The 12,157-nt window shown below is 45.2% G+C and overlaps 1 protein-coding gene and 1 pseudogene across 5 annotated transcripts in view; one reads left to right on the plus strand and one right to left on the minus strand.

Annotated features, from left to right (window-relative positions):
- The window catches only part of PSPC1 (paraspeckle component 1), a 112,667-nt gene that overhangs the window by 24,942 nt on the left and 75,568 nt on the right, over positions 1 to 12,157 (plus strand). For all 5 annotated transcript variants that reach the window (XR_004054632.1, XR_004054633.1, XR_004054634.1 and 2 more), the window contains exon 4: positions 5,286 to 5,482. Coding sequence is in view for 1 of the 5 variants with exons in the window: in XM_010353132.2 (XP_010351434.1) it covers positions 5,286 to 5,482 (197 nt within the window). In the remaining 4 variants the exon portion in view is untranslated. The remainder of the gene's footprint in view (positions 1 to 5,285; positions 5,483 to 12,157) is intronic.
- LOC104654040 lies at positions 8,857 to 9,275 on the minus strand (annotated as a pseudogene).

The following is a 12,157-nucleotide window of genomic DNA, read 5'->3' on the forward strand; positions in this document are numbered from 1 at the left end:
CGTGTAATCCTAGCACTTTGGGAGGCCAAGGCGGGTGGATCACAAGGTCAGGAGTTTGAGACCAGCCTGACCAACATGGTGAAACACTGTCTCTACTAAAATTACAAAAATTAGTCGGGCATGGTGACATGCACCTGTAATCCCAGCTACTCAGGAGGCTGAGGCAGGAGAATTGCTTGAACCAGGAGGCGGAGGTTGTGGTGAGCCGAGATCGTGCCACCACACTCCACCCTGGATGACAGCGAGACTCCGTCTCAAAAAAATAAAAGATTTCTTTACCCTTTTGCCAGCATGCCAGGTTTCTGGGTTCTGTCTCCCTGAGCGGTCGTAGTGAACCTGCTTGATTTCCTCCTGGCTGGGTCACCAAAATATGTTAACAGTGGAGAGTGTCCAAGTTCTTGGCGTCTTGAACAAAGAATTGGACAAAATGCACAAACAAAGCAAGGAAGAAATGAGGGGTTTTATTGAAAATGAAAGTAGCACCCCACAGTCTGGGAACAGGCCTAAGCATAGGGACTCAAAGGCCTACTTACTTATTTTTTGAGAGTGTCACTTTGTTACCCAGGCTGGAGTGCAGTGGTGCAGTCTCAGCTCACTTCAACCTCCACCTCCCAAGTTCAAGCGATTCTTGTTCCTCACCCTCCTGAGTAGCTGGGATTACAGGCCTGCGCCACCACACCCAGCTAATTTTTGTATTTTTAGTAGAGATGGGTTTCACTATGTTGGCCAGGCTGGACTCGGAACTGCTGACCTCAGGTGATCCACCTGTCTTGGCCTCCCATAGTGCTGGGATTACAGGTGAGAGCCACCACACCCAGCCTAATTAATAGCTATTCTTATATCCTTTACAATGCAATTTCTCTCTCTCTCTTTTTTTTTTTTTTTTTTTGAGACAGGGTCTGGCCCTATTGCCCAGACTGCGGTGTAATGGTGTGATCATGGCTCACTGCAGCCTCTACCTCCTGGTCTCAAGTGATCCTTCTACCTCAGTACCCACCAAGTAGCTGGGACTACAGATGTGGGCCACCATGCCCATCTAATTTTTAAATTTTTTTGTAAAGACAGAGTTTCGTCATGTTGCTCAGGGTGGTCTCGAACTCCTGGGCTCAAGTGATCTGCCCGCATTGACCTCTCAAACTGTTGGATTTACAGGTGTGAGGCACTGCACCTGGCCACAATGCCATTTTTTAAAGGGTTCCTGTGATTTCCTCTTCACTTAACTTTTTCCTTGTTATAGGTCACCATTGCAAATTTGAAATAAAGCATACGTTTGGATTTGGGAGTTAGAGAACTAGAAGTACAGGTTGTTACAAGAATAGACTTTATAGACAATATTTGTTTATATAGTTAATGATCTCAGCAAACCTTAATAAGAGCTAGTTATGGCTGGGCATGGTGGCTCACGCCTTTAATCCCAGCACTTTGGGAGGCTGAGGTGGGTGGATCACCTGAGGTCAGGAGTTCGAGACTAACCTGGCCAGCATGGTGAAACCCTGTCTCTACTAAAAATATAAAAATTAGTCCGATGCGGTGGCACGCACCTGTAATCCCAGCTATTTGGGAGGCTGAGGCAGGAGAATCGCTTGAATCCGGGAGGTGGAGCTGAGATTGTGCCACTGCACTCCAGCCTGGGTGACTGGAGTGAGACTTTCTCAAAAAAAAAAAAAAAAAAAAAAAAAAGACTAGTTCTGTTCCTGCTTTTTTTTTTTTACTAAAGATTTATTCACAGAAGAAAATGCTCACAGGGCCTGGCGCAGTGCCTCATGCCTGTAATCCCTGCACTTTGGGAGGCCAAAGCGGGTGGATCACCTGAGATCTGGAGTTGGAGTCCAGCCTGGCCAATATGGTGAAACCCCGTCTCTACTGAAAACACAAAAAATTAGCTGGGTATGGTGGCAGGAGCCTGTAATCCCAGCTATTTGGGAGGCTGAGGCAGGAGAATCACTTGAACCTGGGAGGCAGAGGTTGCAGTGAGCTGAGAGTGTGCCATTGCATTCCAGCCTGGGCGACATGTTTCAAAAAAAAAAAAAAAAAGAGAGAAAAAGAAAATGCTCACAAAGCATAAGAGCCAAGATTCAAATTCACTTGTAACTTCAAAAAACCATGTTATTTCAGTGTTTTTTTTTCCTGTGAGAGAAAATAAATAATTTAAAAATATAGTCAATCTTTGACTTAGGAACTGCTGACCAATAAACAGTTCTTTTAGAAAAATTAGTGGTTGGTAGATCCTCCCACTCTTTCCCACTTTACAGTCGGTGCTTTAAAAAGAAAAAAATCCAAGTAGGTTTTTCAGATATGGAGTCCCTAGGATCATGGCTGTCTTTGATTTTTCTTGATATGCTTCTGAATATCTTTCCCTCTCTTGTTACTACATCTTTCCCTCTGTGACAGCCTTCTCCTTTCTCTCTCCCAGATTTGTCATACCTACCCCTTCTCACCTCCCTACCCCAAAATAAAAGTTTAAATTTACATTTGTAGCAAGGTATCTATGCTTTTATTCATGGAGTGGGGATTGTTTTCCCATCAGTACCTTTTTATTCATTTATTTATTTTTTGAGACAGAGTCTCGCTCTGTTGCCCAGGCTGGAGTGCAGTGGCCAGATCTCAGCTCACTGCAAGCTCCACCTCCTGGGTTTACGCCATTCTCCTGCCTCGGCCTCCCGAGTAGCTGGGACTACAGGCACCCGCCACCTCCCCGGCTAGTTTTTTGTATGTTTTTAGTAGAGACGGGGTTTCACTGGGTTAACCAGGATGGTCTCCATCTCCTGACCTCATGATCCGCCCGTCTCGGCCTCCCAAAGTGCTGGGATTACAGGCTTGAGCCACTGCGCCCAGCAGCCTCAGTACTTTTTAATAGAGGCTGTTATAGGCGAGACTAGTTGAAGACTTTTCTGCAAAAATTTCTTGAAAGTTGGCTGGGTGTGGTGGCTCCCACCTGTAGTCCTAGCACTTTGGGAGGCAGAAGCATTGCTTCCAGGAGTTTGAGACCAGCCTGGGCAACATAGTGGTACCTCATCTCTACAAAAATGCAAAAATTAGCTGATCATGGTGGCACACCCCTGTAGTCCTAGGTACTCTGCAGCCTCAGGTGGGAGGATTGGTTGAGCCTGGGAGGTTGATTTGGCAGTCAGCCTTTTTTTTTTTTTAAGATGGAGTCTTGCTCTTGTTGCCCAGGCTGGAGTGCAGTGGCACAATTTTGGCTCACTGCAACCTCTGCCTCCTGGGTTTCAAGCGATTCTCCTGCCTAAATCCTCGCAAGTAGCTGGGATTTACAGGTGCCCGCCACCATGCCCAGCTAATTTTTGTAATTTTAGTAGAGATGGGGTCTCGCCATGTTGGCCAGGCTGGTCTTGAACTCCTGGCGTTGTGATCCGCCTACCTCAGCCTCCCAAAGTGCTGGGATTACAAGCGTGAGCTACCGTTCCTGGTCTCGGCAGTGAGTCTTAATTGTGCCACTACACTCCAGCCTGTGAAACTGAGCAAGACCCTGTCTCACAAAAACCCAAAGCAACACCACCACCACCACCAATTCTTAAAAGTGAAAAGAAAGTCTGGGCACGGTGGCTCACACCTATAATCCCAGCACTTTGGGAGGCCGAGATGGGTAGATCACAGGGTCAGGAGTTCAAGACCAGCCTGGCCAACATAACGTGAAACCCCGTCTCACTAGAAAAATTCAAAAACTAAGCCAGGCATGGTGGCGGGTGCCTGTAATCCCTGCTACTTGGGAGACTGAGGCAGGAGAATCTCCTGAACCTGAGAGGCGGAGGTTTCAGTGAGCCGAGATTATACCATTGCACTCCAGCGCAGGCAATACTGTGAGACTCTGTCTCAAAAAAAAAAGTGAAAAAAAAAATGGGGACCAGGTGTGGTGTCTTGCACCTGTAATTTTGGCACTTTTGGAGGCTGAGGAATGAGGATTACTTGAGGCCAGAAGTTTGAGATGAGTCATATTTTTTATATGTCTCTAAAATAAATATTTACATATACATATATGTATATATGAAAAAAAAGACTTTCAAATACATTCATAGCCCTTTATTTGGTAATTTGTTAATTTATTCAAGAAATATATGGTAAATGTATGTACTGTACTCTAGGTACTTGAGGCACAGCATTTTATTTATTTATTTATTTATTCATTTATTTATTTATTTTGAGACGGAGTCTTGCTCAGTCACCCGGGCTGGAGTGCAGTGGTGCGATCTCGGCTCACTGCAAGCTCCACCTCCCGGGTTCATGCCATTCTCCTGCCTCAGCCTCCTGAGTAGCTGGGACTACAGGCGTCCGCCCACCATGCCCGGCTAATGTTTTTTGTATGTTTGGTAGAGACGGGGTTTTACTATGTTAGCCAGGATGGTCTCAATCTCCTGACCTCGTGGTCTATCTGCCTCAGCCTCCCAAAGTGCTGGGATTACAGGCGTGAGCCACTGCGCCTGGCCGAGGTGGCATTTAACAGCCACATTTGGTGTCGTCAATTGAGTTTATAGCCTATAAAGGGAAAGAGGTATTAAATCATTAACTGCAATTGTAGTAAGTTAGGCCTTAATTTTTGGGGCCTACCCAATTAATTGGCACGTAACACTCAATAAAATCTAGCTGGTTTTACTAGTAAAAACATCTGATCCAGACAGTTAATTCATATGTTCCAGACTTTCCTTTGTAAAGTATTTCTTTTTTTTTTTTTTTTTTTTTTTCTGAGATGGAGTCTCGCTGTCTCCCAGGCTGGAGTGCAGTGGCGTGGATCTCTGCTCACTGCAAGCTCCGCCTCCGGAGTTCTCGCCATTCTCCTGCCTCAGCCTTCCAAGTAGCTGGGACTACAGGCGCCCGCCACCACGCCTGGCTGATTTTTTTGTATTTTTAGTAGAGACGGGGTTTCACCGTGTTAGCCAGGATGGTCTCGATCACATGACCTCGTGACCTGCCCGCCTTGGCCTCCCAAAGTGCTGGGATTACAGGCGTGAGCCACTGCGCCCGGCCTATAAAATATTTCATTGACTGAAGATCAGAAAATGAAACCTCCAAAAGCAGAAATTTTGCAGATAATAATAGGATAATGCAGGTTGTAGCATCAGATTATGCAAGTTTGAATCATTGTTCCATTATTAGTTGAACATTCTTGGGCAGTTTCTTAAACTCAGGCCTGTAATCACAATATTGTCACGAGGTAATTCTTACAGACATGGTGTTTCACACGGTGTCTTGGACATTGTAAGTGCTTGTTCTCATTTGTTGTTGTTTTACCTTTTAAGCGTACATTTCTGTATGTTTTAATGTTAATTTAGGGAAAGAGAACAACCGCCACGTTTTGCTCAACCTGGGACATTTGAATTTGAGTATGCATCGCGATGGAAGGCTCTTGATGAAATGGAAAAGCAGCAGCGTGAGCAGGTTGATAGAAACATCAGAGAAGCCAAAGAGAAACTGGAGGCAGAAATGGAAGCAGCTAGGCATGAACACCAATTAATGCTAATGAGGCAAGGTAAACATGGATTTTCATGTAGATGTGGTATGATTTTTTTTTCCCCTTAAGTGTGTGTACCATTCATGTACTACTGTGTAAAGTGCCATTTAGGAGTTTAGAGATACTAGGTATGAAAGTCTCCCTTTTCCCAGATAACTTCCCTTAGAAAAAAACACAACTTACTAAAAGTTAGTTTTATTTGCCAGGCGCGGTGGCTCACGCCTGTAATCCCAGCACTTTGGAGGCTGAGGCTGCTGGATCACCTGAGGTCAGGAGTTTGAGACCAGCCTGACCAACATGGAGAAACCCCGTCTCTACTCAGAATACAAAATTAGTCAGTTGTGGTTGTGCGCACCTGTAATCCCAGCTAGTTGGAAGGCTGAGGCAGGAGAATCGCTTGAACCTGGGAGGCGGAGGTTTCGGTGAGCTGAGATCACATCATTGCATTCCAGCCTGGGCAACAAGAGCAAAACTCTGTCTCAAAAAGAAAATAAATTAAAAAGTTAGTTTTACTTATGCAAATAGTATTGTTGGAGGTAATCTGAGGGTATTAAATTGTGCCAGTACCAAATACATGATTCTCTTGGCAAACAGAAACATAGCAGGCAAATTTTGGTAGGTAGACATGGCACATACAGGATTTTTTGTTTGATGAGAAGAAGAATTTGGACAAATGCTGGCTGTTTAAGATTATTGTTACATGTTTGAAAGAGTACAGATGGATAATCTGGTAGAGATGAAAAAGATTCATGCGTACAGATGGATATGGGGATTTAGGAAAAGTTAGTAATTGGCAAGTATATATATATTTGAGATGGAGTCTTGCTCTGTTGCCCAGACTGGAGTGCAATGGCACGATAACGTCTCACTGCAACCTCCACCTCCTGGGTTCAAGCAATTCTCCTGCCTCAGTCTCCCGAGTAGCTAGGATTACAGGCACACACCACAATGCCCATCAGATTTTTTTGTATTTACCTTCTCTTGAGTGTCCCCAGAGATCAAGGTACCACAGCTGCCTGCCTGAATTTCTGCAGGCGCATTCCTGCTGAACGTTTCTGTCATTTAATCTTGGCTTTCTTTAAACCATTCTGTATACTAGATTCATTATTTTTTTTAGCAGGTGAAAATTTGATGATTTTTCTCTAAATCCTTTTGGGTAAATTCTCATTTACTTTAGAATGAAGTGTAGGTTTTTTTTTTTTCCTGGCATGTGTGTTGTAGTATTTCATACATCACTATTCAGTAAATATTTATTAAGAAGTTATGATCAAGTCATTGAGTAACTGTGCTGATGCCATGTATGTTAAAACAAAATCGAGCCCAGCAAACAATAGAAACTAGTCAGGTGGTTTGATTTAATTTGGACCCTAAGCTTAGTAGTTCTGTATGTTCACTCTTCTAACAAAATTGAGTTCATTTATATCTTACAGTAGATTTAAAGGTAAACTGTCATTAGCCGGATGTGGTGATGGGTGCCTGTGATCCAAGCTACATGGGAGGCAGAGAATTACTGGAACCCAGGAGGTGGAGGTTGCAGTGAACCGAGATCACGCCACTGCACTCTGGCCTGGGCGACAGAGCGAGACTCCAGGATAACTGACTCCAAGATAAACTGTCTTTTATTTTGTGGAAAATTTGCAAGTTGTTATTTGCGATAAAGGTACTGAATCATTCATTAGCTGTTAGAGCTGGAAGAGAGATTTTTTTTTTTTTTTGGATATAGAATCTCACTCTGTCGCCCAGCCTGGAGTGCAGTGGCATGATCTTGGCACACTGCAGCCTCTGCCTCCCATGTTGAAGCAATTCTCGTGCCTCACTCTCCCTAGTAGCTGGGACTACAGGCACGTGCCACCGCGCCCTGGCTAATTTTTTTTGCTTTTTTTGAATTTGAGATGGAGTCTCACTTTTGTCACCCAGGCTGGAATGCATTGGTGTGATCTTAGCTCACTGCAACCTCCACCTCCTGAGTTCAAGCGATCCTCCTGCCTCAGCCTCCTAAGTGGCTGGAATTACAAGTGTGTGCCTCCACACTTAGCTAATTTTTTGTATTTTTAGTAGAGATGGGGTTTTACCATGTTGTCCACGAGTTCAAGGCTGCTCTTGAACTCGTGACCTCAGGTGATCCGCCCGCCTCAGCCTCCCAAAGTGCTAGGATTGCAGGCATGAGCCACCGTGCCTGGCCAGTTTTTTTTTTGTATTTTTGGTAGAGATGGGATTTCTCCATGTTGACCAAGCCGGTCTTGAAATCCTAGCCTCAAGGGATCTACCCACCTTGGCCTTCCATAGTGCTAGGATTACAGATATGAACCACCATGCCCGGCCAAGAGATCTTCAGGTTTGTCCGGTCCAGTGGTTTTGAAATTTTATTACACATTAGAATCATCTGGAAATTTCCTGGGCTCTGTGGCTGCCCTAGCCCTTCTGTTCAACGTGAATTGTTTCTCTTAGCCTGCTAGGCACTTCTCTCCCATTCTGTTTCCCACCTATCTACAGTCATGCCCTGTTAGGAAATAATGTTGATTAGATATGGAAGCATCTGTACTAAAGATTTGTGTTGATGCTACAGACAAACAGTGGTATAACGTTCACTAATTTAGCACATCTTTAATGTCAGTTACGGGAGACACGTCTGAGGTACTGAGGATATATTGATGGCAAAGAACATTTCCTCAGACTTCAATTTTTTCTTGAGCTCGTAGAAAACTTTGCCTGAAGGTATTTTGATGTTTGAAGTAGAGTAATTTTGCAGAGTTATTTCCCATGAGTTTAAGTTTTGTTGTTTATTGTGTGTTCATTTAAAGCCCCTGGGCCGGGCGTGGTGGCTCAAGCCTGTAATCCCAGCACTTTGGGAGGCCTGAGACGGGCAGATCACGAGGTCAGGAGATCGAGACCATCCTGGCTGACACGGTGAAACCCCGTCTCTACTAAAAATACAAAAAACTAGCCGGGTGAGGTGGCGGCGCCTGTAGTCCCAGCTACTCCGGAGGCTGAGGCGGGAGAATGGCGTGAACCCGGGAGGCGGAGCTTGCAGTGAGCTGAGATCCGGCCACTGCAGTCCAGCCTGGGTGACAGAGCGAGACTCCGTCTCAAAATAAAAAAAAAAAAATAAATAAATAAAGCCCCTGTTAACAATATCTTAGTTTATAATATTAGAAAATCACATTGCCTGTTGCATCCCACTCCCTGCTTCTGGTTTCACTTGTGCTGAAGTACTTGTACTTATTTCATCAAAATCTGCAGTTGGTAAATTTCAGTTTTAGTTTGTTTAAAATTTATAAAGTTACAACTTCCTCCCATTTGTTCTACAATTTTGTATTTCTTTTTTTTTTTTTTTCTTTTGAGGGGACTGAAGGCTTTTATTTGACTGGTCCATAGAGTGGGGAGTGCACTCCCTACAAGGCCACCTGGGGGTCCACTTTCCCAGGGTCCCTGGCCTTTGGCCAACTCTGCCACCTTCTTCTCCCGCCGCTTCTTTCGCTGGAGCAGCCTCCGCTCCCGCTCAAACTTCTTCATGCACATCACATAGTCGCGGTGCTCGCAGTAGTGCCAGTCGTGCTGCTCCTGCTTGCAGGCCAGGAAGTTGGGGAAGCTGTCGCGCTTGCACTTGAGCAGCCGGATGAGATAGTGGGCACAGTAGTCCCGCAGCTGGAGCCTCAGCTGCGTGTCCATCATCTCCTGCTGTGTGGCCACCATCTCACGCTCCTTGCGTTCGGGGATGCCGTAGTCGGGCGGGAAGGTTGGCATCCGCAAGGGGTCGGGCTCCACCGAGGCATCGCCCAAGTAGCGCCGGACCAGGTGCGCCCCCATGGCTACAGTCCTTTTTTTTTTTCTTTTTTTGAGACAGACTCTTGCTCTGTTGCCCAAGCTGGAGTGCAGTGGTGCAACCTCAGCTCACTGTAAACTACCTCTTGCCTTCTGGGTTTAAGCGATTCTCCTGCCTCAGCCTCCCAAGTAGCTAGGATTACAGGTGCACGCCACCACGCCCGGCTAATTTTGTATTTTTAGTAGAGATGGGGTTTCACCATGTTGGTCAACCTGGTTGCGAACTCCCGACCTCGAGTGATCTACCCGCCTCGGCCTCCCACAGTGCTGGGATTACAGGTGTGAGGCACGGTACCCGGCCTACAATTTTATATTTCATCCAGCATTTCTAAGGATGCATTCAGGTTGAGGAAAGACTGTAATTAATTAAGTTGTGTGGTTCTGCAGAAACATGTATCATGACATATCATGGAAGGAGAAATCTCAAACAATACAGAAAAATTGTCCCCCTGTTCACTACCTTCTGCTTTTTTGTAGGAATCACTCTTCTGTATTTTAAGTCTCTTTCGTGTCCTTTAATGAAAAAATTCTGCATATGTCATCAGATGTTTCTGTGTATTAGTAAGCAAAAAACCCAAAAATCATAACAACCAAACAAACTGGCTGGGTGCAGTGTCTCATGCCTGTAATTCTAGCACTTTGGGAAGCTGAGGTGGGAGGATTGTTTGAGTCCAGCAGTTCAAGACTAACCTCAGCAACATAGTGAGACCCCATCTCTACCAAAAGTACAAAAATTAGCCGGGCCTGGTGGCATGTGTCTGTAGTTACAGCTACCTGGGAAGGCTTAGGTGGGAGGATCACTTGAGCCTGGGAGCTTGAGGCTGTAGTGAGCTGTAATTATGTCACTGTACTCCAGCCTGGGTGATAGAACGAGACCTTGTTTCAAAAAAAAAAAAAAGAAAAAGCTGTTTACCTTTTCTGTACCTTTTTTACTTTCTACATGAATATATATGTAAATACCTGCCTTATGTTTTTAATGGCCGTATGATATTCTTTTTTTTTTTTTTGAGACGGAGTCTCGCTCTGTCACCCAGGCTGGAGTGCAGTGGCCAGATCTCAGCTCACTGCAAGCTCCGCCTCCCAGGTTCACGCCATTCTCCTGCCTCAGCCTCCCGAGTAGCTGGGATTACAGGCACCGCCACCTCGCCCTGGCTAGGTTTTTGTATTTTTAGTAGAGACGGGGTTTCACCATGTTAGCCAGGGTGGTCTCGATCTCCTGACCTCGTGATCAGCCCGTCTCGGCCTCCCAAAGTGCTGGGATTACAGGCTTGAGCCACCGTGCCTGGCCCCGATATTCTTTTATATGGGTATAGTTTGGTTCATCCTCTTTTGGTAACAATTTCTCTTTTCAGTTTGTTTTTAAAAGCAGTGCTGCAAAGAATATATATGCGTGTATCAGAAAATTTTTGCAAATGTTGGTTTTTTTTTTTTGAGATGGTGTTTCACTCTTGTTGCCCAGGCTGGAGTGCAGTGGCGTGATCTCAGCTCACTGCATCCTCCACCTCCCAGGTTCAAGTGATTCTCTTGCCTTAGCCTCCTGAATAGCTGGGATTACAGGCATGTTGGCACATGCCTGGCTAATTTTGTATTTTTAGTAGAGACAAGGTTTCTCCATATTGATCAGGCTGGTCTCGAACTCCCGACCTCGAGTGATCCGCCCTCCTCAGCCTCCCAAAGTGTTGGGATTACAGGCGTGAGCCACCACACCCAGCTGTAAATGCTGATTCTTATTGAACACATGGGTACCTTATGATAATAGTTGTATCATTTATACTTTACTGATAATTATTTAGTCCTTTCAAGATTCAACTCCCATTACATTAAAAAATTTTTTTCTTTGAGATGGAGTCTCACTCTGTTGCCCAGGCTGGTGTTCAGTGGCACAGTCTAAGCTCACTACAACCTCTGGCTCCCAGGTTCAAGTGATTCTCCTCCCTCAGGCATGAGCCACCATACCCGGCTAATTTTTGTATTTTTAGTAGAGGCGGGGCTTCACCATGTTGGCCAGGCTGGTCTCAAACTCTTGGCCTCAAGTGATCCGCCTGCCTCAGCCTCCCAAAGTGTCAAGATTATAGGCGTGAACCACTGCGCCTGGCTCCATTACGTTTTTTTTTAACTTTTATTTATTTATTTATTTATTTATCTATTTGTTTATTTATTTATTTATTTAGAGACGGAGTCTCGCTCTGTTGCCCAGGCTGGAGTGCAGTGGCGCAGTGTCTGCTTACTGCAACCTCTGTCTCCGTGTTTCAAGTGATTCTCCTGCCTCAGCCTCTTGCGTAGCTGGGATTACAGCTGTGTTCCACCACACTCGGCTAATTTTTGTATTAGTAGTAGAGACCGTGTTTCACCGTGTTGGTCAGGCTGATCTTGAACTCCTGACCTCGTGATCCACCTGCCTCAGCCTCGCAAAGTGCTAGGATTACAGGTGTGAGCTACTCGGGTAGCTGAGGCGGGATAATCGCTTGAACCAGGAGAGTCAGAGGTTGCAGTGAGCAGAGATCGCACCACTGCATCCATCCTGGCGACAGAGTGAGACTCCGTCTCAAAAAAAAACCATGAAAACAAAACAAAATAAAGCAAATATGTTTTTCTGAGCCTTTCTTAAAGAAATCAAGAGAGGATAAACTTTAGACAAGTGAAGAACAGAACAGTCATGCCTGAACCTACTTGAGATACTAAGATTTAAATACATATGAGGTTTATGATTAAAGAATATTAATGCAGCCAGGAGATCGAGACCATCCTGGCTAACATGGTGAAACCCCATCTGTATTAAAAATACAAAAAATTAGCTGGGCCTGGTGGCAGGCGCCTGCAGTCTGAGCTACTCCAGAGGCTGAGGCAGGAGACTTGCTTGAACCCAGGAGG

This window comes from Rhinopithecus roxellana, chromosome 18, assembly GCF_007565055.1.
Source record: "Rhinopithecus roxellana isolate Shanxi Qingling chromosome 18, ASM756505v1, whole genome shotgun sequence".
In the NCBI taxonomy this organism is placed as follows: domain Eukaryota; kingdom Metazoa; phylum Chordata; class Mammalia; order Primates; family Cercopithecidae; genus Rhinopithecus; species Rhinopithecus roxellana.